Source organism: Filicampus tigris, chromosome 19 (assembly GCF_054856515.1).
Source record: "Filicampus tigris isolate MCC_2025a chromosome 19, RoL_Ftig_1.0, whole genome shotgun sequence".
In the NCBI taxonomy this organism is placed as follows: domain Eukaryota; kingdom Metazoa; phylum Chordata; class Actinopteri; order Syngnathiformes; family Syngnathidae; genus Filicampus; species Filicampus tigris.
In genome coordinates this window covers 6199445-6227433 of record NC_141235.1, presented here as the reverse complement: position 1 = coordinate 6227433, position 27989 = coordinate 6199445, and the positions used below count along the sequence as shown (strand labels likewise).

At 42.3% G+C, this 27989-nt stretch overlaps 4 protein-coding genes across 6 annotated transcripts in view; 1 reads left to right on the top strand and 3 right to left on the bottom strand.

Moving 5' to 3' along the window:
- Positions 1-23612, top strand: part of tex2l (testis expressed 2, like) — a 70691-nt gene extending 47079 nt beyond the window's left edge. Inside the window, exons 9-21 of one of the 2 annotated variants that reach the window (XM_086016317.1) lie at positions 5761-6162; positions 9232-10597; positions 11771-11971; positions 12211-12547; positions 14019-14287; positions 14414-14563; positions 14688-14787; positions 15591-15723; positions 16845-16982; positions 17178-17387; positions 17534-17654; positions 17725-17871; positions 23456-23612. In XM_086016317.1, coding sequence (XP_085872443.1) covers positions 9272-10597; positions 11771-11971; positions 12211-12547; positions 14019-14287; positions 14414-14563; positions 14688-14787; positions 15591-15723; positions 16845-16982; positions 17178-17387; positions 17534-17654; positions 17725-17871; positions 23456-23473 — 3150 coding nt within the window. In that variant the 5' untranslated portion in view covers positions 5761-6162; positions 9232-9271 and the 3' untranslated portion in view covers positions 23474-23612. Of the gene's footprint in view, positions 1-5760; positions 6163-9231; positions 10598-11770; positions 11972-12210; positions 12548-14018; positions 14288-14413; positions 14564-14687; positions 14788-15590; positions 15724-16844; positions 16983-17177; positions 17388-17533; positions 17655-17724; positions 18937-23455 lie in introns of those variants that run through there. The other variant, XM_086016318.1, reaches the window with a different exon arrangement.
- On the bottom strand, positions 496-1942 carry msrb1b (methionine sulfoxide reductase B1b). The gene is made up of 4 exons (XM_086016340.1): positions 1758-1942; positions 1296-1438; positions 1090-1207; positions 496-900 (listed from the first exon to the last, which is right to left on the bottom strand). The coding sequence occupies exons 1-4, from the start codon at positions 1810-1812 to the stop codon at positions 884-886; spliced, it is 333 nt and encodes a 110-aa protein (XP_085872466.1). The 5' UTR covers positions 1813-1942; the 3' UTR covers positions 496-883.
- Positions 2871-4347, bottom strand: neurl2 (neuralized E3 ubiquitin protein ligase 2). The gene is made up of 2 exons (XM_086017070.1): positions 3474-4347; positions 2871-3391 (listed from the first exon to the last, which is right to left on the bottom strand). Exons 1-2 carry the CDS (start codon positions 4225-4227, stop codon positions 3276-3278), a joined length of 870 nt encoding a protein of 289 aa, XP_085873196.1. The 5' UTR covers positions 4228-4347; the 3' UTR covers positions 2871-3275.
- noxo1b (NADPH oxidase organizer 1b) lies at positions 21493-27985 on the bottom strand. 2 transcript variants are annotated; one of them, XM_086016322.1, is made up of 9 exons: positions 27345-27985; positions 27184-27264; positions 26975-27047; positions 26550-26733; positions 26264-26481; positions 25193-25291; positions 24762-24879; positions 23090-23102; positions 21493-23020 (listed from the first exon to the last, which is right to left on the bottom strand). In XM_086016322.1, the coding sequence occupies exons 1-9, from the start codon at positions 27417-27419 to the stop codon at positions 22430-22432; spliced, it is 1452 nt and encodes a 483-aa protein (XP_085872448.1). In that variant the 5' UTR covers positions 27420-27985; the 3' UTR covers positions 21493-22429. The 2 variants fall into 2 exon arrangements, with proteins under 2 accessions (XP_085872448.1, XP_085872447.1); XM_086016321.1 differs by having other exon boundaries at positions 21493-23102.
- Positions 27986-27989: the final 4 nt, after the last annotated feature.

Genomic DNA, 27989 nt, shown 5'->3' with positions numbered 1-27989 from the left:
ACAAAATACAAAATGCCCAAATTGATGGACTGACAGAGCATGTCTTCCATACTTAAAAGCTATAGTTTCACTAAGTCTGCATACATTATTTGATTTATTTTTTAATAAACCAGCTTTTTTTTTTGTAGGAATACTCATCATTGATTATTTTTTCGCCTACTCTATTTGCTTTATTTTTTGATAAACATGCCTTTTTTTGTAGAATTTTTTTTTTGCATATTTGAATTATTTCTTAATAAACCTTCTTTTTTTTTTTTTTTTAGGAGTAGTCGTCATAGATTATTTTTTGGCCTACTCTATTTGCTTTATTTTTTTTATAAACATGCCCTTTTTGTAGGAGTAGTGATCATTGATTTATTTTTTTTGCATATTTGATTTTTTTTTAAGTAGTCATTTTTAGAGGTTGGTTTAACTGAATCTATTTCATCAACAGGGTTCCTTAAACAAATGCAAATTGTATACAATGGCAAATAGTACTAGCCACTGCTCAATATATTCTGTGCAATACAACATATTTCTCTTTAATTAACCAAAAAAAAAAAACTGATGCAAAATGTGCACGTTAACCACAACTAAATACAGTGCATAGATCATGTGGCTCCATGTATGAGCAAATATATAATACATTCTGTCCTATGAGACATAAATTGTTGTCCCTCAATCTTAAATGGCATAGACCTTGCTTATGTTGAAGTTATCTTATTTAATCAGAAGGTATTTAAGCACTAAACCAGTATTTTAATGAAATATGTGTTCCATCCATGCCGTGTGCAATTGGCTGGTCTGAGATACTTCAGCAGACAGGATGTCCTTCACTGGACTTTCTCCTGGCCGCATCACGCGCTCATACTGGACAGGTTGCAACAGTCAGAAAACGCACTCTTTATTGCTTGTCCTTGCCTGGGAAGAAGACAAAAGAGACAATCGCATGACAGGTGTCAACTCGCTCGAAAATGCTGCTTCAAAGACCAAAACCAACTACAAGGATTATTTTAGATTGCCAGTCCGCTCTGATTATCTGGAAAAGTTATCCCGAGATGATTAAGTGTTATGATTTGGTTACAAATGGGATTGCTGTGCTTTTCTCACCTTTGTTGGGGACAAACTTGAGCGAGTGGCTGAATATTCAAAATCGGGATAGCCCCTCATCCGGGCCGTCGTTTAGAAACTCGTGACCCAGCCCGTTGCCGCACTTGCCGCACACGACCTACAAACGCCACACGCATGATGATGAATTCCCACTTCACACAAACATTGCAAACTGTACATACTCGGGCAGTTTATGTCTTACTGGCCTTGAAAGCTGTGAGGCTCTCCATCAGTTTAGTCACGCTGTCCTCTCTGATGGTCTCGGTGAAAGCGGGCCACGGAGATGAGTGTGCGAACTTGGACCGACTTGAGAACAGCGGATGGTTACAGTTAGAGCACACGTATATACCTGTAGAAAGCATGAACCAAACATGCAAACACGTATATGTTTTGAAAGTGGGATCAAGCCGCAACCTAGATTCAAATCCGCAACATTAAAACTGTGAGGCAAATGTGCTAACCGTTAGGTCATCGTACTGCCCAGCTCAATATATCAAACGATTATTGTGACACAATTCTTCAGTACAACGGGGATGAATGACTAAATAAATGACAGTATTCAGTATGAGGCAATAAAGTCTAAAATACTCAATAGTCAACGTTGATTTGCATCCACTATACTCCAAAATGTGTTACATCACATCTCAGTTCATCATGTAATCATTTACCTGGTTTAAAATGATCCTTGTAGGTCTCTGCGCCAAAAAAACGACAGAAAGACATGCTGTCGGTGCGCACCGAATAAAATTGATTCCAAATAATAAGTCTGACTGTAGAATAGATATAAACTGTAGTTTCCCGTTGTTCCTCCTCTGGTGAGATTAAACGGGAACTCCTCCCACTGCGTTTAGCTTTCTGGACGCCAGGTGGCAGTGTTTGACAACCTCAACGTGACTTCTGTGTTTAAAAAATGTAAAGGAAAATAATTGTTAAATTCCAAATCATAACTTCCAGTATTGACTGTCCCTTTCAATAGTGTAGAACTGCAACAATTGATTATCTTGTTAAAATCCATAATATAATGCAGTGCAGTAACATAATATTATGCATTTTAAGCATTAATACCTCCCACAGTCTGAACATTATTTTTACAAAGGCAGAAGATGTGATGCAGTTCTTGGACCGGTTCTTATTAGACCCTATGCTTACAAAATTGTGGACAAATGTTTACCGCCTACTCCCATTTCAATATCCATGCATCCATTTTCTGTCGCACCTGTCATCAGGTTCTATCCCAGCTGACCTCTGGTGAGAGACGTGGTGTACCCTGGATTGGTTGCCCGTCCATCGAAAAAGCTAAGACTGTAAAGACAAACAACCATTCACACTTGCATTTACACCTCTGGACAATTAATCGAGCATATGCTGGCATCGGGTGAAAATCGTCACTTTTCAGGAGACTGAAAAAAAATAAATTCCTTCAACCCTTAAGATTGCCGCCTCAAAAAGAGCAATTTGGTCAGTTTGCTAAATGAATAAACAGTGCAGAAAATGCATGGAAGGCTAGCATTTAGCTTACTGAATGTGACTGCTACCTTAGTAAACACAAATAATACACTTTACAAACTCAAAATGTGAACAAATGTTGAGCAAGAGAAGCTCAAATCTTTTAATAAGCAACTCAGGTGAATGGGAGTGACAAAACTTAGATTGATTCTGTCTTCAACGTGGGGCCATTATTTCCACCGGAACATTCATTTTTCATGTTCTGAGACAACTTTGGACAATTCTGTGTCCAATCTTGCGCCCCCAACGCAGAAAATAAGATTCATAGAGGCATGGTTGGATGTGTTTTGTGGCGCTATGAACTAGAACAGAGATGGTTAACTGACAAACTTAAAAATCTTGTATAAAGTGAACCATATTAGTGAACGCTGTTATAGCTGCAAAAGCCTGGCGGCGCTAGAGAGGGGCCGCAGGGGCACTGGCCCCCCTAAAATATGCTTGGGCTTGACTTTTGTGTAGTTTCTGATTTTTTTTTTTTGTTTGTTTTTAGCCAGAAATGTTTCTCCCCATTTTCCCCCGTCCCCCGCTGGGAACATACAATGAATTTTTAGCCGCGTTTTCAAAAGAATTTTTTTTCGGGTCAATAATTACACTCACATTACATGTTGAAAATAAACAATCCCAGTTCCGTTCACACCGTCCTCGTGAATGGGAAAATTCCTCGATGTCTCCCGCCGTCCTCACTCGTACTTGCAGTAGTGCTTGAGTGCCGCCGGCAGCTCCAACCAGTCAATGGCCGTTCTGTGGACAATGTGCTTCTGGATGGACTTCCTGCACAGTGTCTGCAAGGAAGAAACTGAAAAGTAGACCATTTTAGGAAAGTAGTCATAAGGACGAAAACAACAAAATCTTCGGCCCCGTGCCGGGTTGACACTCACATCCGTACTCCACCTGCACAATCCTGACACATTTAGTAGCGGCAAATACATCCACGACAGCATAAAGAGGCTCGATGGTAGGTATGCCTTTAGCCGACGCCCCCATGTCCTCCCCATTGATGACGATATGCATGTCACCTCGATCGGCGCCTTTCGATACATACAGAACTCCTATCCGGCTGCGTCTGGCAGTGGGCGGCAAAGTGTTGCTCTTGTACAAGTCATCCAGAATGTGGCTGAAGCGTCCGGGCCGGCTGCGGCCAACCAGCTTGTCTCTGGGGATGCGAACATTCTCGATGTGCAAATGAGAGTCTGTGAAAAAAGTCTTTGGTTTGCTGTCGACGTCACCCTGATTAGCAGGCTCCCCTCGTCCCGGTCTCGGACCCCCGGCGAGTTCCTCTTGGCCACCCTCCCTCTCATCGAGCTCCTCCGTAACCTTGTTGTGGTTGCGAGTAATGGCGAACACCCAGCTGTCGCCCAGGTCCGTCAGGTCCGGGATGGAGTATTCGGGAACCGCCTCCAAGTCTCCGGGGTCTCTGGCGGTCAGGCCGATCCGGAGGTGGCCGCACCAGCCCATCTCCTTGTCCTCAATCTCGATGAGGAAAATCTCGCCGGGTTTTAATGGTTGTTTGCTGAAGCACACACCATTGGCAAAGCTCTCCACCCGTGTGGCCTTTGTCGCCGAGTAGTCCAGTTGCACGTTGATCCCGTGGACCGGGTGGAATTCCACGAAGTGGTCTGGAAAAGCTTGCATCTCTTGTTACGTCTTCAACTCGAGCCAGGCAGCAGAAGCGCATTGCAAGTCAAGTGACTTTTAGTGGCTCGCGGTCATTCTGGAGACAAAAGTTCGGCTAACGGGGGCACCAGCACTCTGTCTAGCTATCACTCACTTAGGAAGCTTCTGGGAGGGCTATTTTTGAATAGCTGACAGCAGATGGCAAGGTATGTGTGTCTCTGCGTGTGTGTTGGCGTAATGGGGGTGGGGGGGTGGGGGTGGGTAACATGCGAATGCCGACTGCAGACACACACATACTGTAAGTCTTATGCGGCGGGGCAGTAAAGCCCTTTGGATACTTCCTGCTCGTTTACTTTCGAGTTCCACTCATAATTACGCCACCCAACTGAAGTAATATCAGCACATGCCATTGAGTTTTTCCAAGCTGTGCTCTAAATATAGACCTGGGTTAGATTGTTACGTAACAGTGCGATTGTGACAGCGATTAGTGTCACAAGTGTCAAAAGCAATTCTGTGGAGATGTATATAATAACGGCTTGTATAAGATGAACTGAAAAGTTAATTGGGGACCTGCTGGATTCTTCTGACATGAATGACAGGAGGCGGTGACTCAAAAGTGTGGTTTGTGTACCTCTGGCGATGTGCTGCTCCCTCTAGCGGTTAGTCAATGAATAACTGCCTAACCATGGTTTGGTTAACTTTTATTAGCATTTCTTTGCAATTGTATTATTTAGGTATCATTTTGTTTAAGCTTTATGTGCTACATACTTTATTTGTATCTATATTTACCACTCATTTTTATATATTTAAATGCAGTTTGCAGTTTCATGAACATTTGACCTACAGTGCGACTGTAAGGTAGCGTAATTGGAAAGTCATGTATTGCTTTTTAGGCAGCTTTATTTGTACAGCACATTTCATTCACAAGGCAACTCAATGTGCTTCACATAAGCAAAAGTACAACATCTTAAAGCATTTACAAATGAAACAGACACATTAAGAGGCAAAGCAGAGAGGAAAAATAGTAACGTGGTAAAACACGTTTAGAAACAAAATATTTCAAGATATTTACAAGGAAAAAGAAAAAGTAGCTTTCTAAAATGACTAAAAGACTGTACAGTTAAAATTGATTTTAAAAGTCCTTAAAAAAACCTGAATCAAATGTATGGGGGGAAACACTCTTGGGGCTGACTTCACTTATGTTGGCTGCTTATTGCATTTACGTGCAGCATAACAGCTAAATGCCGCTTCACCATGTTTGCTATGATAGCTGGGCTCCACTAGTTGACCCAAATCTGCAGACCTCGGAGCCCTGATTGGATTTATATGAAAATATTTGTAAAATTTTAGATTAATTAATATAGGCGAAAGCAACTTTTAAATAGCTGTCCAATGTAGTGACCACTAAGCATGATAGTTCAAATCGATTTTCGATTAATCGTTACATCCCTACCACTCACTGATGCACGGTTGTACCCCCCCTGCTCACCACTCAACCCTGTTCCTCATCCTGTCATATCTGGGGCTTTGCGGGTCTTTTTCTTTATGTAGGCCAAGATGAAGGGCGGAACCAGAGAAAAGGCGCCGCAACCGGACAGACTAACGAAGACCGATCGAGTATCCTATACACGCGCGTCAGATGGCTGAGTTTGTTTGAGTGCGTCTGTTGGGGCTGCCCTACTCTAAATCTGGATTATCATGCCGAGCGGCCGCGCTTTTCGTAATCATTTGGTGAGCTGTGGTTCTCGGCAGCGCACAACACATCTGGATACAGGCAGTTGGCTTAAGAGGAGGTGTGTGTGAGTGCACGAGACAAGAGAGAGAGAGAAAGCGATGGTGGAGGAGAGTGTGTTCACGCAGACTCCCCCTCACGTCCGCAGTCTTTGCACACACAAATGGAAGATGGACTTATCTGAAGACCGTTGTGATCCCATGCTTAACATCAACAGACGGGTGAGTAAACTTCATGCATGCTGCCGCGTGTGTTTGTTTTGCAGATCATCTCTCAGCACAGCAAACAAGTGCAATATAATCCAGAGGTCAGGCCGAATGGTTGACTGAGTATTAAAATGTAATCATTTTTTTTTCATATTATTATCATTCATGAGAGCTTTGAGTCGAGGTACTGCACCAAATTGTTCCGTACGTTTCGTACATAGTGAAATTGGAGGATTATAATGTGCATTCATATTTCATGGTTGAGATACTTTATCCAATTGATGTGCCGATATGTTCGTTAAAACATTAGAAAATGAATACCTTTTTTTATATGGAGTTCGTTGCTGTTTACCATTTTCCATATAAAACTATCAACAACACTATTTGATGTTGAAAAGTTTACTTTCACAGGAATAGAAATGCGCTTTTAAAGTATGTGGACTTTTACACTAACAATTACGATCACAGCAGTGAACTTGTGGTTTTCATGATCAACTAATCTCACTTTTCACCCGGGGAAAAATGAGTTCAGGCTACTTAGATTAAAAAATGCTGTATGCTTTATTATTTATTTATTTATTTATTGTATTGATTCATAACTGACTACGAGTGCACAAGAAACTGAACTAGCGAACGTCCCAACTCAAATTTGATCCATCATCAAATCATGTGGTGACCTCTGTGCAAACATAAGAATGTGACTTTTGGTCGCAGAGATGAGCGAGCCTGGAAACCACCCTGCCAAATGTTGGCTTAGCCATAAACCCCTCCAGTGTGATTTTTTTTCCAATTTGACAGCTAAACCCTGAATTAATGTTAATCGGAGATTGTAACTGTTCACCTCTGATGAGGTTAACCTAAACTTTACCTTACTGACTGAAATTGACATTGTAGCTATGATTGAGACACTGTCAGTGTGTATTTGTGTTAACTAAAAACATATTTCCTCAACAGATTTTTCACAAACTGTCACATTTGACAAACAGTATATCAATTTTTGTGACGCTGCTTTGTGCTGAATCAGGGGCGCTACGATGGGCAGTGCCCATCCACGGACACGCTCTGCCCACCCAAAGAAAACAGGATGTAGTTCTGATGAATGGGATGTAAAAAAAATCAAAATCAAATCAACTTTTGCTCTCAATTAAGGAGAAAACAAAACACATTTTAAGGTGCAGTATCCCTACGCTGGATTTCGACCTACTTGAGCACTTTTTTGCCCCCCCAGTTAAGACTAATGCCCACCCACACCTGGCATCCTGGTAACACCTCTAGGCTGAATGCTAAATACCAAACCCTATCATGCTAATGCTAATTATATGGCTAATAATAATTATATAGCTAATGCTATGCTGGAAGACACAATTTGTCTCATGGGGTCCATCAATTCCTGAATAAAATGTCACTGGAATCCGTGGAAAGTGAGACAGAGCGCACCCGTCACGGGAAATGTGAACACTGTGGCCTCTTTCTGGTCACCCACGCCACCTCCCGCCCCGTGTGAAAATCTCTGACGAGGGTCTAATGTCTGCATGTGTGACTCTCTGAGGTTTTATCTCTCCGCCGTGCATTTTGGGTGCGAGCAGATTAGTCACAATCCACCATCTGCTCTGGAATTGGTTGCGATCGTGCCACACGGACCTGTAATATTGTTACATAAATCTCATTAGTCCCAAGAAGGTTTTATAAAGAGCGAGGCTATGAAAATGAAAGTCCAAGCTTGGCCTATTTGGCAAGACTGATTAGGACTATTGGTAGTAGAATGATGATTGATTTCATTCTTACATGTTCTTTGCAGCGTGCACTTTTCACCCCTTGGTTACATAACAAACCCTTTAGGTAGATTATTAATGATACACTACCTCTCAAGTGTACCGTAAATTGAAATTCAGTCCACCCCTGAATCTTAATTATTCCTTGTTTAAAGCAGAATTCAACCCAAACATATTTTTTTCAAGAATATGTTCCCAGCAGGCCCACTAGTTGAAACACGGCATTCTGATTAATTTTGCATTTGTGGAATATGCGTTAAGCAGCAAAACGCATTCGTTTTTAGCCATCTCTGAGGGCGGCCATTTTGTCTTCTGTCGACTGAAAATGACATCACAACTGCTCACAACGACCAATCACAGCTGACCTGTTTTCTGAATCTGAGCTGCAATTGAGTTGCATTTTTATGTATGAAAAGTGCTATATAAATAAAATGTGATGATGATGATGATGATAGTGAGCAGTTGTGATGTCATTTTCAGTCGACAGAAGACAAAATGGCCGCCCCCAGAGATAGCTACAAACGAGTGGATTAACACTTATTCCACAAACGCAATATTTATCAGAATGCCTTGTTTCAACTAGTGGGCTTGCATAGAACATATTCTTGAAAAAAAAAACATGTTTGAGTTGACTTTAAGACAATTGTATGCTTTCAACTTTGTCGGAACAGTTTGGAGAAGGGCCTTTTTTTTTTTGTCACAGCATAGAAGCAAAGCAATTTCCGTGAAGACATGGTTAGATAATTTTATCTGGATAACGACTGTAACCCATTACACACCTTGAGAACGGGCTGTTGTCAATTTCTTTTTTCTGAAAAATTTCATAGCTGGAAGATACTTTGAAAATCTGGGTGCAAGTCACTTGCAAAGCAATCATTTTCTTCCATTTTCAGTTTCCGTAGGTGTCCTTGTCCAAATAATGTCTTTTGATATCACATAGACATGCACAAGCTTCACATCCAATCAAACCCCAGAAGATATTATATCCAAGTCGCACTTTCTCTTATTTATCCAACATTTGGGCTTGAAAGCTTGTCTGGTCTATTTTTGCCTGTCTCCAAAACACACTCAGATGTGGAGCAACAGCTTTGGGAAAGGCGCCGACTTGGCACCAATTCACTCACTAGACTCAAGCGCGCAGGCAAATTCACACTCCAGAGCTCATGTGGCGTTCACACACTAATACCAAATTGGCAGGATGCGAGCGGTTTTTCATACAAATGAGGCAGTTGCAAAAAATGGATGTCTTTCTTATTCCTTGTCTGCTTTCATTTGTTTAATAATTGCGCTGACGACCATTATTCACTTTCAGTGACTCTTAGGTGCCTTGGCTGTGTGATGTAGTCAACGAAATGGCAGAGAGCGGAAACAATTGGGCGCAAGGATGCGAGAAGGATGCAAGAGGCGGTGGCAGAGCACACGTCCCAGATGGCGTCCCAAACCCGCTCGGGACAAAGCGGCACCCCCCTCGAGGGATTGTTATCCAGCTGACGGGAACGGAGGGAGAGTGGAGCAGCCTGGATGAGAGCGAGCTCATCTTCTCGCTAGATGCTGACGAGTACCATCCCTCGGAGTCTCGTTTGAGTCGCAAGCAGATCCCCGGCGATGATGACGGCAGTTCGCCGTCGCAAGCGTTCCATGTCCCCCTTTCGCCTTCGTCTCCCGGTTCTTTGGGTAATTGCTCGGCCGCCGGCCCCTCCTTCCTCTCCCCGGGCCCTTCCTCGCCCACTCATCGGCCGTTGGCCAGTCTGGTCAAGTCGCTTTCCGCAGAACTGGAGATGAGAGAAAGCTCCGCCCTCAGGCCAAAACCTCTTCTCAGCCTGGTGAAGTCAATCTCCACCGAGCTCTCCCGTTCGGAGCCGGAGGTGTCGCAGTCCAAATCGGACTCGCGCCTCAACCTCCACCTGTTGAAGCAGCTTACCCAGCCCAAGAACCGAAGCGGCGGCGACTCTCGGACAGCGCCGCCATCTCCCGCCACGCTCTCTCCGAGCGGAGAGGGTCTTAAAGGCGGTTTCTTTAAAATGGAGCTAGAGGACACCAAAAGGAAACTTTCGGAGGCGGTCCAGGAGCCGCTGAGCAGTATGTTCAATAAGATCAGGAGAGAAGACAGCGCAGGCAGCCCCAAACACACGTGTAAGAGCGCCCAGGTTATTTCTCGAGGTTTGGGCCGGGACGCTAGCACGGACACGGCGGTCTCGGAATCTCCGGTGAGGAGTGGCGGCAGGGCGGACGGTGACGTCTTCGACTGGCCTTCGGTTCGATATCCGGCGAGAAGCCCCCGCCGCGCCTGTCCCGTGCATCTTTGTAAACATCTCAGCGACGAAGAGAGAGGATTTTATTCGGATGGAAACACGATGCAGGTTTTTGCCATCGCTAGCCACCAGCAGGCCGGGAAGGCAGCACAGGTTGCATCTTTTAGGACGTCTCCACTTCACACAAGCAATCCTCCGCCGTGCATGAGTTTATTCTGTGTGGCAATACTTTCCTACGGTTATTTTATCCTACCTCTAAATGCGTACTTCTCTGGTCTGGCTCTTGGGTTGGCAATGGGTTTCTTGCTCGGACTCTTGCTGATTAGAATGGGCTCGTCAAGGTCTCTCTGTTCAGCGTCTCCAAGCAGACCACATCTGGGGGAGGGGATTCTAAAAGGTTGCTGCACCGAGCCCGACGTCATCAAGGTAAATGGAGTCATTTTACGTGCAGTGGAACTTCTCAAGTTGAAAACAATCGGTTCTAGGATGTTGATCAACCTGTGGTTTGTTTAAATTTCGAAACAATGTCACCTATAGGTGCCACGGTAACAAAATCAATATTCCAGCTAACTTCAGCAGGGCGGTGTGTGAAGTATGCTACGATTATCGATCTTTCGGCTATTTTGACTAAATGGTTTTAAATTTTGAACAAAAAAAACGTATCACCTTTTCTTACTTTTTAACGGTGATGTCACACTAGTTTAAAAAGTAGTTTAGTCAATAATAAAATGTAAAAACAGTTAAAGGGCAAGTCAACCCAATATATACAAATATGAATTAAGCAGCAAAATCCACCCGTTTTACCCATCTCACTGGGAAGCCATTTTGTCACTTGCTGTCAACTGAAAATGCTGCTGGCAACATATTCTTGAAAAAAAATATGTTTATGTTGACTTGAAGCACTCCATCTCAATTTTGATAAGTGATGATGTTTGGGGATGTCTTAACTGCTTTGAATGTGATGATCAGAAATGAATCCTTAGATGTATGACGGGGGTGGAGTTGGTGAAGGAATCAGGCCTTGAGACTGTCAGATCATACCGGTCATAGTTCACCTCACAAATGTTCCTCTTAACACAATACGTAATTTAACCTAATGCCCCAGCTACCAATTCCCAATCACAAAAGCTGAAACTCCTGTGCTGCTGACATTTCAAAATACGACAGTTATATTAACAATAGCACTTATTATAATGAGCTGTCACTCGCCCAAATTGCTTCTCAAACCGCACTGTCAAGTTAAAGGTCGGTCTTGTACCACTGCCCACGTTCTTTCACAGATGAATATAAAAGTCTCACTCTACAAAATAGCCAGAACGCAATTAAAAATTGGAGCTCTCTGAACTTTTAGTAGTAATTACAGTGCTCCTCCTACAGCGAGTGGAGAGAGGACGTACTGTAACAACAAGCGCCCAAATACTGTCATTTGCAGCACATACCGGCAAGGAAGAACCTGCAATTTCTCAGCGTATAAAGCAGATGGTGGTCTGAAAGTGGTTTAGTGGTTTATTCGATTTGAAAAATGGGCAGATAGGTGCGTGGGCAAACCACAATGTCAGTCAGTGTCGTATGTATGTATTCGGTTTATGTATTTTCTAGGGTTGGATGAACGAGATTCATGATTACGGCCCAGAGACGCATCATTCAGCACAGACTCACTCCGTGTATGCCACGCTGGAGGGACCCTGTCTCCGACTGGACTCCCCCCAGTCCAACATCAGCCGCCGGGCCACATTCGACGAGAGAATCAGCGAGTCCACTTTTGTAAAGACGCGCACCTTCCAGCTAGAAGGGAGCAAAGTATGAGTACTGAATAATTTGTACCTAAAAGAATGGAGGTTAAATGTTTGCCTTTTATGAATCCTGAGAGCGACACAAATGTCTATTGCCGTTTTTATATGAATTAATCCAACGGACATTTCACTCAAAATCACAGATGGAATGCTAAAGGATGCATCTGTGACTATAAATGTGAAATATGTCATGTAAAATATAAGCGTGAATCTGGGTGTATAATACTCTTTATGTGTCCCCCAAAGGTATTCTTGCTGCCATCTGTCTTGGCTCGTAAGCGACTATGGAACCCCAAATATCCAATCTGCATCCAGCTGGCCAGTGGAGTAAACTCCCAGGAGAAGGCTGGACGAAGGTCGGACGAGAGTCAGGAAGTAGAGGACAAGCCCATAACTGCACCCGCGAGTTCATTTCAAAGTTTTTCTGAACCCACCCGTGACCCGCCCCCAAATCTTTACCTCTTTGGACGCACGGGGAGAGAAAAGGAGGAGTGGTTTCGTCACTTGCTGCTTGCATCCGCCGACACAGAAAGAGAAAAGGACCGGCACAAGCCACGGCCTGACGGATGTGTGCCTCGCCCGGGTAGGAGAGTCGTAGATGATGCATTAGTGACGACAAGGCCTCTAGATAAGGCAGCTCTGCCAAGAGTATATACGTGTGGATTATGGATTACATGCTCCAATTCTTTGCATGTCAAAGCCAATCCTATTTGTGAGAACATACAATTCTCACACACAGACACGGGGGAATCAACTGGAGTGTTTGTGTTACTTTGCCAGTGTTTCAATTGTTAATAAGTACTTGTAAGAGCGCAAAAAGGATGAGCCCTAAGACTGACCCTTGTGGAACACCGCAAGAAAGGAAGATGGGCAACCACAAAAGATTTGATCCTATAGATATGAAATAGTTAAGATGCCTTCCTATTCCCTCAGTCTATGTGAGGAAATGATAGTCATTGTCTTAAATTGTTTTACTCATTCACTTTTAAGTCTTTATTAATTCATTAGGAGTACAAAGACTGACTTCAGGGTGAATTCAGTGTACCATATTCTTCATTGCAATAATGATACTACAATTTAAATTTTTCTTCCTACACTCTTAAAACAGTTGGGTTAAAAATAACACAATTTTGGGTCAACAATGGACCGATCCACTACTTGGGTCAATTGACCCAACTTTCTGTGTTGTTTTTGCAGAAAACAACCCCAAAAATTGGTAGTTTCGTACAAAACAACCAAAGAAATTGGGCTGTTTTGTACAAAAGAACACAAGAACGCGGGTCAAATTAACCTAATTTGTGGATCAGTCCATTTTCTTACCGCAAATTGTGTTATTTTTAACTAGGGGTGTGAACGATAATCATTTTTTCTATGCTTCGTTCGGTGTATTAAAAAGATTCTGAATCGATTCATAGGTATTAATAATTGGTGTTTAAAGTTTAACTAAAAAAACTAAAAGCATGTACAAGCGATTACGCAAGTTTGTACGTCAGATGTCTGTGCTAGGCTAAGCTAATACGTGACAAGTTGGCAGAACAAGCAAAACCTCATACGAGCGGAGTAAAGTCAGTGTGAAATATACATCTTTGCTTGCTTCCTTGAGTTTTTTTTTTTTAAAAAGGCACCGTTGTGTTTTACAAAAGGTAAGACAATGTAGTGATGCATCGGAATCGCAATCGAATCAAATCATAGGCCTCTGAATCGCAATTAAATCGAATTGTGGGCCTCCGAATCGAAATCGGATTGAATCTTGAGGTACCCATAGATTCCCACCCCTATTTTTAACCCAACTGTTTTTAGAGTGACCAGCAGGAATGCTAAAGTGAATTTTGTCCTCCTGTGATGGTTTTGAACTTCATCAGCAAGGAACAAAAATCTTTTAGGTTGAAAAAAAAATAGATGTACTTACTGTTTACTTCAGCTTGGTCTGTTTTTTGGGGGGTTTTTTGTTGTTGCTTTTTTTAACATCAAAAATGCATACTCGGCATGAGACACCTCCACTTCAGTACACATTGCACAACCGTTATTTTTGCTAAATGTCAATTTCCCTGCAGGTGACCCAGTAATGTCGCAGGCTATGAGCGGTCACAGCGATCTCGCAGGACGCAGAGGCTCCAGCAGCGCGGGCAGCAGTGAAGACGACACCCCCTCCACGCCTGCAGTTCCTCTCAGTCAGACCTCGTCCAGCGGCAGCACCACCAGGGGCCTTTCACTGCTTGCCTACCCCGAGTACATGTCTCGTCTTCTGACTACCGAAGACTTGCTCCCGCTCTCCAGCCCTGCAGTCGGCAGCACGGAGACCAGCCCCAACCTCAAAGGAAACGTAAGTCATGCTGAAACCGAAGCGGAGCACTCATGCCGATCCTTCGACACGCTTGCCAAGAGTCAAGAGAGACTTCAGTTGTAGATTGGACTGGATCATCCCTAACGTCAGTTCTCACTTCCACAGTGTACTTGCGATCTGGTGGATTACTCTGGCAGGAGTTCAGCTCTATGGGTGAACGCTCTGATCGGTCGAATCTTTTGGGACTTTCTGAGAGAGAAGTACTGGGCTGACTTGGTTTCCCACAAGATCCAGAAGAAGCTGAGCAAAATCAGAGTAATTAGTCTCATCTTGGTGTACTGTTGTGGGTCCTCTTTCGCCTTCCTTGGAGTGTGCTATGATTTTTCATTCCCTTCATAATTTCCATTTCCTTCATAAAAGATATCGTCTTATTTTACAGTTGCCTTACTTTATGAATGAACTGACCCTGACTGAGTTGGATATGGGTTGTTCTCTCCCAAAAATCATGTCTACCTCCCAGCCAGAGGTAAACGACAGAGGTGAGCATAGACACTGCAAAATAACATACACATGCATCTGGGGTGCTGTGTAGGCCTGAAATAGCATTTACCAAATGCGCTAAAATACCTCCCGCATTCACCTAAAAACATTTTGGGGGTACCTGTGAGAGTTCAGCCTGAGAGTTTTTTTGTGTGTGAGATTTTTTTTTTTGCGTACCTAAGATAATTTTTTAACTGTGAGTTATTATTGTTTTTTTTTAATTCATGAAAAAAAAAATGGCATGTGAATTTTGAAGAGAGGTTTGTTGGTGTGTTGGAGGTTTTTTTTTTAGTGTGACAGATATTAGTTGTGAGTGAGTGTTTTCTTCCCTTTGAGAGTTTTTTGTGCGTAAGAGGTTTTGCGTGTGGTTTTTTATTTATTTTTTATTTTTTGGTAATTGAATTGTTGTGTTGATAGAGGTTCTGGTGGGTTTGAGTTTTTGGTTTCGTGTTGGATGTTGTTTGGTTTGTGCAAAATTTTGGCCGTTGTTTTCATTTTTTGTTGGCTATAAAAGTTTGTGGGTGAGTTGAACATTTTTTTGTGTATAACAGTGTGTCTGGCCTCGGGATTTTGCCTGTTACACATCCGTTATGCCACACATTGAGTCTGTCCTTTTTCCCTAAATGCAGACATGCCTCACCCACAGCATCCTTGTAGTCTATCGTGAATATTCAAGGCTCTATAATCACAATGAAAGCTGTTTAGTCTGCCCACTGTGAGCGTGTGCCCAGATTAGATTTGAGGGGGATTTGTCTTACTCGGGGTGATTTGGCGCTGACCCCTCTGCGTTTCCCACTTGCAGGCCTGTGGGTGGAGCTGCAGCTGGCCTACAATGGCACCCTGCAGATGACCCTGCAGACCAAATTCAACTTGTCCAAACTGGGTAAAGAGAGCGGCCAGGACACAGACTGGTTGACTGAAACTGGAAATACTCGGTTCGTAACTACATTTATGGACAAGCTTTCTAAACTGTGTCTGGGCGTGTGCGTCTTCTGAATGTGTGGTCACGGGCAAATGTGTGCATGTGTCCCTCAAGGTTTTTATCATTAACAAAAGTTTTCGTCTCAATTAACTCATTCAGTGCCAGACATTTTCAGAACTTCTTTTACCCTAACGTTTGGGAAAAAAATAAATAAATAAATAAAATATAAATAAATTCCTGGGATTGAATGGCTGGACTTTGAAAAGACAAATAAATACTGGTGTGTCAATGGCAGTGAATGAGTTAATATATACATGATACATACATTTTTATTTCGGTATTGCTGTATGTCCGAACAGAAGAAGGAAGGTCGTTTGGAAATGTACTTAAAAAAAAAACTTTTATTACACAACTGACCTTTTTTCATCATACACTTTAACAAATACTCCATATATGAAAAAAAAAACAAAATAAAAACTCAACTAAAACTACCGGTAATACAAACCCACTCTAAAAACTAATTAAAACTACCAGAATTTAAAAATAAAAGAGATCAAATTGAAATAAAAATGATGAAATTGTGTTTTTGTATGCGTGCATGCCCAATCATGCACAACAAGGGATTGGGCAAACTTTTGTGTTCAAGAGCTGCATTTAATTTTAAAACAGACAGATGGACCAGGTCATTCGTCTATTTTTTTATTATTATTATTGTTATTATTATTATCATTTTAATTTATTTTCTATTATTATGATTATTGTTATTCGGTTGATAGACATTACATACATGAATAATCAAATCCTATTCTCACGTTTTGGCTTCCATCATACATTCAGTATAGCAGTCAGTGAGAAATGACATACGCACTCACACACAGCAACACATCCCACCCGTCAGCTGCACACTGCACTGATTAGCGCAAGGCAGTAAGGCACACTGTCACACAAGCTCACTTGTGGATTAAAAGTCCAGCCAGAGTTCGACATCCTCCGCAGTCACCAAGCCGTTTTAAGTCTCTCCCGGCCAGCGAGGCACTTCCACTTATGCTTGTAAGCACACTTCAGTTAGCATAGTTTAGTGCCGCTTTAATGTTGTTGTTTTGTTTTGTTTTGTTTTTTTAATTGCCTTTCTAGCTGCAGACCCGTTCTAAGTGTGCTGGCAGACAGTGACGAGGAGTCCTCCAGTGCTGGTTCGTCTGATGATGAGGAGTTTCTCCTGGCCGAGCCTCAGGGCCCCGCTGGGGAAAAGGGCCCTTCATCAGCAACAGATGGGTACATGCAAATGTTTTCCACCAAGACAAAGTGCAACTGGAGCATAAATTCGACAAATGTCTCTTTCAAAAGAATGCGCTTTTCCTTGTATTTAATTCAATGTCCTACTCTCCTCTTTTCTTTTGAGCAGGGCATGCAAGTGCCACACTAATGCTCCCCCCCAACCCCTCCCCTCTATATAATCGTGTCTTACAGGACAGGTGGCGGAAGGACCGGAAGGAAGATTTTGAGATTTGTGGACAAAATCACAAAATCCAAATATTTCCAGAAGGCAACAGAGAATGAATTCATCAAGAAGAAGTTTGAAGAGATGTCAAACACGCCCCTGCTGCTCTCAGTGGAGGTTCAAGAGCTGTCGGGGTCCCTGGTTGTCAACATCCCACCTCCCCCAACTGACAGAATATGGTGAGAACCGTGTTACGTGAAACTGCCAATGTTTAGTGTCGGGAAGAGGACAATGAAAATGACGTTAAAACGTAATTTTGATCCAGGTTAAGAATCCAATCTTTATTAATTAAATTCATTTGTCTTGGATAAAAATGACCGCGCAGGTATAGCTTCTGCATACCACCGAAACTGGATCTGCGTGTCAGGCCCAAATTAGGCGAGAGGGAGGTGACGTTATGTCACGTGACTGAATGGATTGAAAAGAAACTCCAGGATGAGTTCCAGGTAAAGAAATACAACCTTCCCAAATGTGTGCTTTATATTCCTCTTAGCTATACTGCCGTTCTCTTTCTAGAAAGTGTTTGTGCTGCCAAACATGGACGACATCTACTTACCCATGATGCACTCCGGCGTGGACGACCCCCACCCGTCGGAGCATCTGTCCTCTCATTATTGCCAGTCCCAGAGCTCCACTGAGTCTATGGAGCGTATCCCACCAGAGGTGACTTGAACAGAGTCAGACTATAGCACGGCACTGGTTAAATAATTGGTGGGCGGACTCTGCGCGAAACCACATATTCACGTTTGCCATTCTGCGAATTGAAGGTGAGATAAGAAAATGCACCTATGAAGGAGTCCGTGTGCTTTATTTGACTTTAGTTGACGTCCATTGTTCCAAAGCAGAGTCACCAATCTCTCAATGTGAACCAGGAGTTTCTCAGAAGATGGACACACTGTACTGTGCTGTTAATGTTCACATGGCAAGTCAGATGTGTTATAATTTTTTTTTTGTTGGTTATTCATTTCATAAGGGACCATTTGTATTGGTACACACTTCATCAGGGGTCGCCAACATGCAGTTTTCCCTTACTTTTTATATATTATATTATAGATATATTATGTTATAGAATATTATAAGCGAAGAGCGGTTTTGATTTTCATTATCTCTGTTTTTGTAAAACAAATTTCCCCTCCAAAAAAGAAAATCATGAGAAAAATCACAGCAGCAATCAATGGTGCCCTCATTAGGTCGACCAGACATTTCTCCAAAGCGCAGATTCGAAACACACCGATGCTAAAGCTGCGTTCAATGTTGCAACGTGGCCCCTTTCCGAAGCGTTTTTAGAATTTGAACAATCTTTTCCTCCAACGACAGTACTTCCGGGTCAGGAAAGGAACGTTCCGAAGCAAAAGTGTCACCGCGAGGTCATAACAGAGGGACAGGAAGAGTCACAGAAAGGCACAGAAGTGCACGTCTTTGTAAATGTGTCAGTTGATACATGGATCAAACACCTGTTGTGAATTTTGCTGTTCACTTCCTTTTTTGGAGAACAGCAGATTGTGCAAGAAGTATTAAGACAGTTACACATATGCATTCAAAACGTTTAGAGGTTAAACTGAGTTCACCTGTGAAGTTCATAGTGCATTTTGAAATTTCTCCCCGAAAGCCTGGTATCACTTACTTTTGTGTGTATCACATGTTTGCATTTATTTATTTATTTTTTTTACAGTGAGATGCAATTGAATTTAAGAGAATCATTTATTAAATCTAATGACAAACCTCAAACCGGTAAAAGTGTATAATTTGGTTCATCTCCAAATTAGGATTGCTTGGCCTTGAAAGAGCATTTTGTATGTTTGTTTAAAACACAACACAAATATGCATGACCGTGTCACAAAGTTTTAATGACACTAACCTTTTATTGCTTTAAGTCTGTATTTTTCTCCTACTGCACACATCAAACCTTATCTCAAGAGTTCTAATCTAGTGTGTCACCGAGTGATAAATGGACCATTTTATGGGTAGTCTGTTTACATTATTGTGCACACATGCGCAAGGACTGATGTTTAAAAAAAAAAAAAAAAAAAAATGGGGGAAGTAATCTGACCAGAGGACCTTCTTCCCATCAGTCTCACGTTTTTGGTCAACCATTCACTGGTTGTTTCCTTGTCTTTGTCTGTAAATACAATCAGTCCTTTCTCGCCTGACGACTGCTCCCTCCCAGTGCAAACACAAATGCAACAGAATGCCTATTGTGTCCGCAAAAACATGCATGAAAGCATTGCGTTTCTCTTATTCACTTCGTCCACGTTGTTTTGGTGAAACCAATAATGCCTTTTGAGCAACATAATTGCCTTTCTGGTAACAACTAAAACGGTGCAATAAAGGCATCGCCTCGGTGAGATAACTTAAAAGCTGCTCCTCGCTGATGAAAGCAGGGAAAGCCCAGGGAAACAGTCGTGTGCTGGGAATAATTGTGCAGGTGTGGTCAGAGGTCATTTCAGTTTTTTGTGAGGCTGGTGATTGCGTCAGGTTGAAAGTGTTTGAGCAGCACCTCGTCAAAGTCTACACTGTTCATTCAGCTCGTCGGTGCAGCGTTTATATTCGTTGTTCTCCGCGGAGGATAAATAATACATGACTGAGTGCTGTATTTCATTTCTGTTCAAATTGTTGCTTCAAGCTAAAGCCATATCCAACATAAATGCTACTTAGCGTTAGCAAGTTAGCAGACTGAAAGGCTAAGCTATATGGGTTTTTTTAATACACAAAGTGTAATTCTTTTTGTTTTGTGTTTAGTTTGACAGTAAATTTCAACTGGGAGTGGCAGTTAAACAGTTTGAAACACCTTTTTTTCGAAGAATTGTTCACTTATTTCTCCCCAAAGTGCTGCTTATTGTCACGAGTTAAGTTCAGTGCCACAGCAAAAAAAAATGAATCAACCAAACGACAGCTCGTAGCTCGAAAAACTCTGTAATGCCATTTCTCCTTCATCTAGATTTTTGTCTATTTTTCTGTTTGTTTTCTTTGTTGTTGATAATAAACCATCAACTCAATCCTAATCAGATTTAAATGGATCCACTAAAGTCCCTCAGTGTTCAGGATGCTATTCTATAGTCCACGCCTTCAATTAAAAGCAAAATGTCACTTTCATTTTGACAATAATGGAACTACTGTTCTTGTCAAACACATAAACGCAAAGCAACATTCCAATAAGTTCATTCATCAAGGCCTTTGAAGGGTGATTACCACCCTTTGTTATCAAGAAATGAAAAATTGTCACCGAGCGAAAACAAGATTCATGATCTACGATAAACGTCACGGGCTTCTCATTCATCCAACTTGTATTATGCAGATCTCAAAAGTTCAAATCAGGACTGTATTGAAAAAGAACAATTAACATTACTGGCACTATGAACATTCAATCACGTTACCTTCCTAAGATTATCTTTTTTTTTTTTCAGGGTTTTTTTTTCCAGAAAGCATGAAAAACTGAACCAAATACTGATTATATTTAAAAATAATTCAATTTCAGGGCTAGGGATTGAATGATGATTTTAACTGAGAGCGTAGACGATTTTAGCAGAGTTGGCCAAGCAAGAATTGTGGCAAAAAAATATTTTTTGTCAAAATATGACTTGGGCCAATATTAGAGTGTGCCGATACATTATATTAATATGCCTTTAATGTTATAGGCCACACCTCCTGGCTGACCTATGGCAAAGCGTAGTCATTCATTTCCGGTTTTGATCCTGTCAAGACTGACGTTATTGTGTATAATTTTCTCTCCGGACACCCTAATTCCGATGTTTCACATTTTCATGTCAATTTCAGCTTTGCAGCCTTCCATACCTTCCAAATTTTGCGGCAATGATCTTCAATGCAGCGTAAAGCAACTTCTAAATCCTGATTTGACCCATTCCGTTTGGCCATTGGTTTCACACAAGTCTTTCCAGGGACTGGATTTGTGATGAGAAAAGGGGCCGCAAAAAAATCTTTGTGGGTGGCAATACACGAGGTCGCCAATGACTTCAGTTCTCGTTTCGGGCATTACACGTCCAGGATCTTATAAGATGTCCGTGACGTTAAATGATTGAAACCATGTCAGTCACACTGTCTGTTTCTGATTGTTTTTTTTTTTTTTATCTTCGGGTGCAGTGGTTTCTTAAGTCACATTGAAGGTTTTCAAATTTCATTATACTAATGTACTCCTGTCAGTCTGACAGCTTTAAAAAAATAATCAAAAAAAGTCAAAACGTTTTTTTTTTAATTTTCCAACTCCCACTTTCATCTTTAGTAACAAGCAAATTCCCTAAGAAACAATCCCATTTATGAAACACCATCTTCTTCCCATCCATTTATTACATATATTCATTACATAAGCGTAACAGAGGAAAGACAACAAATGTTTGTGTAGAAAGTTTATCACGTAATCGTTATATCACATATGGTACAACATTGATTATTCTTCAGATAGTGAAATGTAAAACTGTTGCTGTCTCTCTAAGCAGCTCAGGATTCATTTTCGAATTAACGTGATTTCTGTGCATTCAAAACATTTTATACAGCAGAAAACGGGAAAGCAGAAAGTGAAAATATTTAACCTCTTCAGATTCAACAATCCACTTAAAGGGGAAGTCAACCCAACATTTTTTTTCAAGAATATGTTCTATTCAAGCCCATTAGTTGAAACAAGGAATTCTGATAAATATTGCGTTTGCGGAATAAGAGTTAATTCACCCGTTTTTAGCCATCTCTGGGGGTGGCCATTTTGTTTTCTGAAGCTGAGCGGTGATTAGCCGTTACCTGAGCCCTGGGTAATTGTGATGCCATTTTCAGTCGAATGACAAAATGGCCACCCCCTGAGATGGCTAAAAACGGCTAGATTTTTCTGCTTAATTCATATTCCACAAACGCAATATTACTCAGAATGCTGTGTTTCAACTAGTGGGCCTGCTGGGGACATATTCTTGATAAAATATGTTTGGGTTGATTTTCGCTTTAAACATCTAAAACAATATTTAACAATGCATTGTTTCAACCAGCTCTCTCTCGTGCTTCATTGAAGCTACATTACACTTGCTGTAATCTAATTACTGTATAATCAGATTTCAAGTTACATGCATTTTATTTCCTCTCTTGTCCAGTCAGGTCATTTTGGGATCACTCTTTTTTTTTGGAGCAAAAGAGGTGAAATAAACTGAAAGAAAAAGAAAGCGTGAATAAGAGCTAGCATGAGTAAATCTTGAAGACTCCATTGCGTAATATTTGGAATGTGTCCCTACAAACGAGTGTGGGTGGTCGAATCGGGGCACATCTGGAGCCGCGGTTTGGTCCCCAGAGCAGCTTTGCGGGTCAAGGAGGAGCAGCGGTTCAGGATCTCCTCCTTCTTGGGTCTTGGTGGCACCATAGGAGCAGCCGGGCCCGTGTCGCTGCCTCTGGAACCAAAGCTCCCAGAACTCCCGGAGCTTGCGTAACTCAGATAACTGGCGCTGGAGTTGCGGCGTTCCTGGTTACTGCGCTCGCTCGGGCTGACACTCTGCCGAGGGGAAGTTACGTCTGCTCTCGAGGGTGAAGACGAGCTGCTGACCGAGGAGACGCTAAACTCTGTGCTTGTGCTGATGCTGCGAACGTAGCTTCCTAGGCCGGTGTCGTTGACTTCGACCCGGGCGGGCACAGTAGACTGGGTTTGCGTCTCTGACAGAAGCTCCATCGATCTGGCTTTGGCCAGATAGCAACGGCTACTAGACTGAGCTCTGGGCTGGACCGCAGAACTTCGCCCTGCATGGGTTTCCCTGACGAGCTGGGCTGGAGAAGAAGCATCCAGAGGTAGCCCGCAGATGCTCAGGTTGTGGGTGGATGCATTCAGCTTCTGTAAATTCAAAAGTCCGGTACAAGGGTTGTTGTATGGCTTCAGGTACATGGAGGGAACATAGCCCACCTTGCCATTGAATCTAAAAAAAAAAAAAAAAAAAAAAGAATGTTGTTTTAGACATTCATCATCTACTGTTTCAGATTGTCTGTTTAGACCAGGAGTCACCAACTCCGGTCCTCGAGGGCACCTGTCCTGCAGGTTTTCAATCTCTCCCTGCTGTAACACACCTGTTAAAATGATCAGCTCATCAGCAAGTTCTTGAGAAGCCTGATAACGATCCTGATCATTTTAACAGCAGGGAGAGATTGAAAACCTGCAGGACAGGTGACCCCGAGGAACGGAGTTGGTGACCCCTAGTTTAGACTTTAAAGGCCTTTTCAACCTACTGCACCTTCATTATATTTTCTACTTTTCCCTTTTTAATTTTTTCAGGTTGTTGACAACTGCTGATTTTCCTATGAGCGCAAGTCTTACTGCACGTGAACACAGAGTACTGCCGTCCCAACAGGAACGTCTTGGAGATATGCCTGGCAATTACATTTTTTACTTTGTTTGCTGCAAGTCACAAAGCATTTTTGGGGGGACTTTGACCTTAGACATTTACAAACTGTTATGTTTTTTTTCTGCTTTTTTTCCGGAACAAACTTACAGCCAAAAGAGTTGATGTATCCATTCAATTTGACTGGTTATTGTCAACAGCCAAAATAAAAGCTAATTCACGATTTGCACATTTTTCTACTGGATCTCTCTATGTTGGATGTAGGCTGTTGTATGTTGCGTTGGGCTTGGCTGTACTGATGGCTGCCGCCGCAGTCATGTTGGATCGTCATCATCTTTGTCATCATCATCGGCGTTTAAAAGAAGAGCAAAAAGCAGGAGTGATGGAAAATCGTCACTTGTCTATTGTGCCCCAGTGACAGACTTGACTTTTACCATAAGTATCTGTACTTCTATTTAAGTATAGGGATGGGCAACTGGCGGTCCGCGCCCTCACTCGATTAATTTATGAAAATAAAAATGTTCACTGTTGCTGAGCCATTAAAAAGCGTAATACCAGAGTTAACCGCAGGGTGGCAGACATCGCTCACCGGCGCCCCCAACCTCGAGGCTGGAATTGTGAAGAAGAGCGCGTCATGGGAGCCACGATATGGATCTCAAAAGTACAAAAATAACAGTTGTTTCTTTTTTCCACGGCGATGACAGTTCGTTTAAAGAGCACGAGGACTTTGTAAATGTGTGTCCTCTAAAAACATGTTTCAAACGCGTGTGGTGGCTTAATTGGACAAGCGGCCGTTATGATGCAGCCACACCTGGCACTGGTCGCACAGGTGAGCAGGTGAGTGAACCAGACTTTTCATTTGTGGATTTGATTGACATGCAGGAAAACATATGGTAGTATCATATTAAAGTCTTTGAGTAAAAAAACAGACATGCACATATTTTGGCCTTATTAGAAAGTGAAGTTTTGTCACCACCCCCAGCCCACAGCGCTGATGAAAAATTGCCCATCTGCTGTAGAGTATGAGCGACACCTCTGATAATAGTTAAAGAAATTGTTTATTTTCCCTCAAGGTTATTTTTAAAAAATCTGGTGACGTCCCTCTGCAATGCTATATTTATTGCCAAGTCAACACGAGTGTAAAACTGGGAAGGTTTTGTTCTGTTTTACAGCTGCCAATTACGGCAGTATGAAGGGTGCAACACAATGGGAGTTGTTCTCAACAGGCAAACTAGATACCTGGTGAGCCACCAGCCGTCATCAGACATCATAAGCACCTCCACCACACAACCAATGGGCACAGAAACCTCGTCAGCCTTCTTGGTGAAGTAATTTCTCACGGCACAGTAGAGAGCACCTTCATATGACGACACAGACAAAAACAGGCTTGGCAAAGTTGTCATGAATCAATTGTCTTTCTAGACAAACTGCAAATCTTTTTTGACATGCGGCATTTCGCTAATTGCAATGTTTCTCTGTACAAGTTGCACTTGATGATTGTGACTCATTTTATTTTTTGGGGGGGGGGAATAGTTCTAGGTTCATGCCCTAGTGCCATCTTTTGTTGGATATTCAAACCAATTTCACTTCAAAGAGTGGATGACGCAAATAGTCTGAAACACAAAATTAAACTCGTAGAAGTTCATGAAGTAAGCAAACAAATGTCACACCTTGCCGCTGCAGTCCTCTGTCATCTTCTTCCTCTTTTTCCAGATAGGGAGCAGGAAACCAGGCAATGCACTTGTCCTCCTTCTCCACCATCCACCAACCTGATGGGAGAGTAAACAGATAATTAGGCAGGTAGGATCTGATGCTTTATCTCCACCAATGTTTTTTGAGAGGTGCTACCCAAAACTAGATCAACTATATGGAGGGTCAAGAACTCTTTCAAATTTATTGCTGCTGATCGGTATTGCTGTACTGCTGCAAGATTCCACTTTGCATATCATTGATGTTGAAAATCAAGGGATACGCTCTGTGTATGAAGGTGCACAATTTAGTGTTAGTCATACTAGGTAGAATTTGTGTCACTTGGCCAATTTTTTTTTTTTTTTTTTTTAAAGAACACTTAACATAGCAATGTTCGTTTGACGATTAGCAGGGAGTCTGTAAAAGCAACTAAACTGATTACGCTGAAACTTTGGCCTGAGGAAGAAAAAATTCCATGAGGGATGGTATAGAAATGTACAGTATGTGTGTAACTGTTGATGTGTGGCTTGTATACTTGATGTATTTACTGTATATAGGTATTTCGGCAGTATGTAAAGTATGCAGAAATTGTACATACACAATGGAGCTCTGTTTCAATTAAAAAGCATGCTGGAACCGCTGAACTTTATTTAGAGTGAATCAGGAGTACTTTAAAAATGTGCTAGTTGTGTGCTGACTCCCATTTAAAATGAGTGTGAATGTGCCTGGTGAATTCTGAACATAGCCGCCTCAGCTCTAAGCGGGTGTGCACACTTGTGCAACCACATTCTCAGTCACAGAAGAATTTTTTTTTTTTTTTTTCAGTTGAGGTCTAGGTGTTGTAGATCACAATGGTGGAAAAAGTTTGGAAATGATTTATATTGATCGCGGATTGGATAATTGATGGATGGAGGTATATCACAAAACCTGAATTCAGGAGTGTGCATATTTTTTATATACACGTTTTTTTGTTGTACATACTGTATGTTTGGATTTCAGATTGCAATTCTTGATGGATAGATCAGATTTACTGAGAACAGTAGTGGACTGACCAGCAGGGTCCTTGATGAGGACTTCCAGTGTTTCATCCATGGCCACTTTAAAAGGCCGGTTGTTGAGGTCTTTGGTCTCGTAGGCAGCCACACAGCGGTACGTCTCGGTGACAAACGGACGAGTAACGGAGCCGCCGCCCCCGGCCCCTCCTCCTCCTCCTCCTCCTCCTCCTCCCCCTCCTCTAGCCGGGCTATCAGCTGACAGCAGGATCACGACACTGAGTGGCGCAGAGGTCAGCGTGTCAATTTTTCTCCCCGTTGACGAATCATCGAGGAGAAAGTCTACCTGTTCTTGGTGAAGTCTTGCACCATGTCGTGGTCGAGCGGCGTGAAAAATTGGGTGACCTCCGAACTACACGTCACCATTTGGTCACACATGAGCAGCTTGTTGCAGTAGCTCTGCAAGTCCTTCATCCGCTGGACGGATCGCTTCGATCTACTCTGCTGGAGGCCGTTCTTCTGCGCCTCCGCTGAGGAGAGAACATGGATTCAATCGCTTTGGGAATGGAGGAATAGCATGATTTAAATTGCACCCTTTGAGGTGCTTTTGGGAGGTGATTGTGACAAACAGGATTTTAGGTTTGAAGGTATAACCTCACATTTGTATTTATTTATTTATTTTGGTGCTTTTTTGGCATTAGTAGCACACTTGCAGAATCACCGATCATCAAAACCTGTTATTCTCGCACCGCTAGCAGAAAATGATTTTACCTTTAAATTTTGGGATCATTCTGCTGTTGTTCTGTGAAGGGTTGAAGAGGGGAAACTTCTTCTTCAGCTGCCTCTGTTTGGAAAAGAAAGAGGTTTTAATCTTCAGATTTAAAAATGCGAAGGCATTTGAGAGTGTAAGCCTTTCCTTTTTGAATCATTATAAAAAGAATATAAAAAAAAACAAGAAAGGGAAAGAAAAGAAAACTTACATGAAAGTTTTTGAAATCATCATAGGATCTGTAGACAATCACTTCATTCTCATCCGACCACAGCACTGATATCATGAACATCTGTTAAGCGAGCAAGAATAATTATCAATCCAAATGCATATGTTGACGTTACAAATTCACTTTTGGAGCTTTGCACTTACCTTGAGTTTTGGTGTCTCCCGGTGCACGGCTCCAATCATGCGCGCGGAGAAGACAAAGCGCTTTTCTGCAGGCATCTTGCGCGGCTTGATTCGTCACTTTATTGGCGGTTGGAAAGAAACTGTCAACACCGTTAGTGGCGCTCATGCAGTGCTGATGCTGGTGGCTGTCTGCCTTTTTAAATAGTAGTGCGTCTCGTGGGCGGAGTCACAGCCACGGAGAGAGACTTGGCACGGGGCCTGCACTCAAGTGGAAGACTAGACGTGGACAGTACGTGCTGAGCTCAGCTGCATTAACTAGCCATTCGATGTTATTTGCATTTGTTTATTTTGTTGTTTGCTTATTAGATAGATCAGATCAAGCGTGGCAACTTGCTGATCTTAAGCTCTGAGAAATACGCGAGGTAGCATATCATCACCGTTAAAATGCATGAGAAAGTGAATCGTGAGAGACGTCCACGTGAAATACCCGAAGAGCAAATCCCAGCCACAATTCTTCACGGAGATAAAAAGATGAGTGGACATTTTGCCTCACAAAGGAGCGCAGCAAGAAATAATCTTGACCTCCTTAGGTTCAGGGAGCAGAAGGGCGAGTAGGAGGTGCAAAAGTCACAACTTGTTCCTTCCAAACTGTTTGTGCGCTCACAA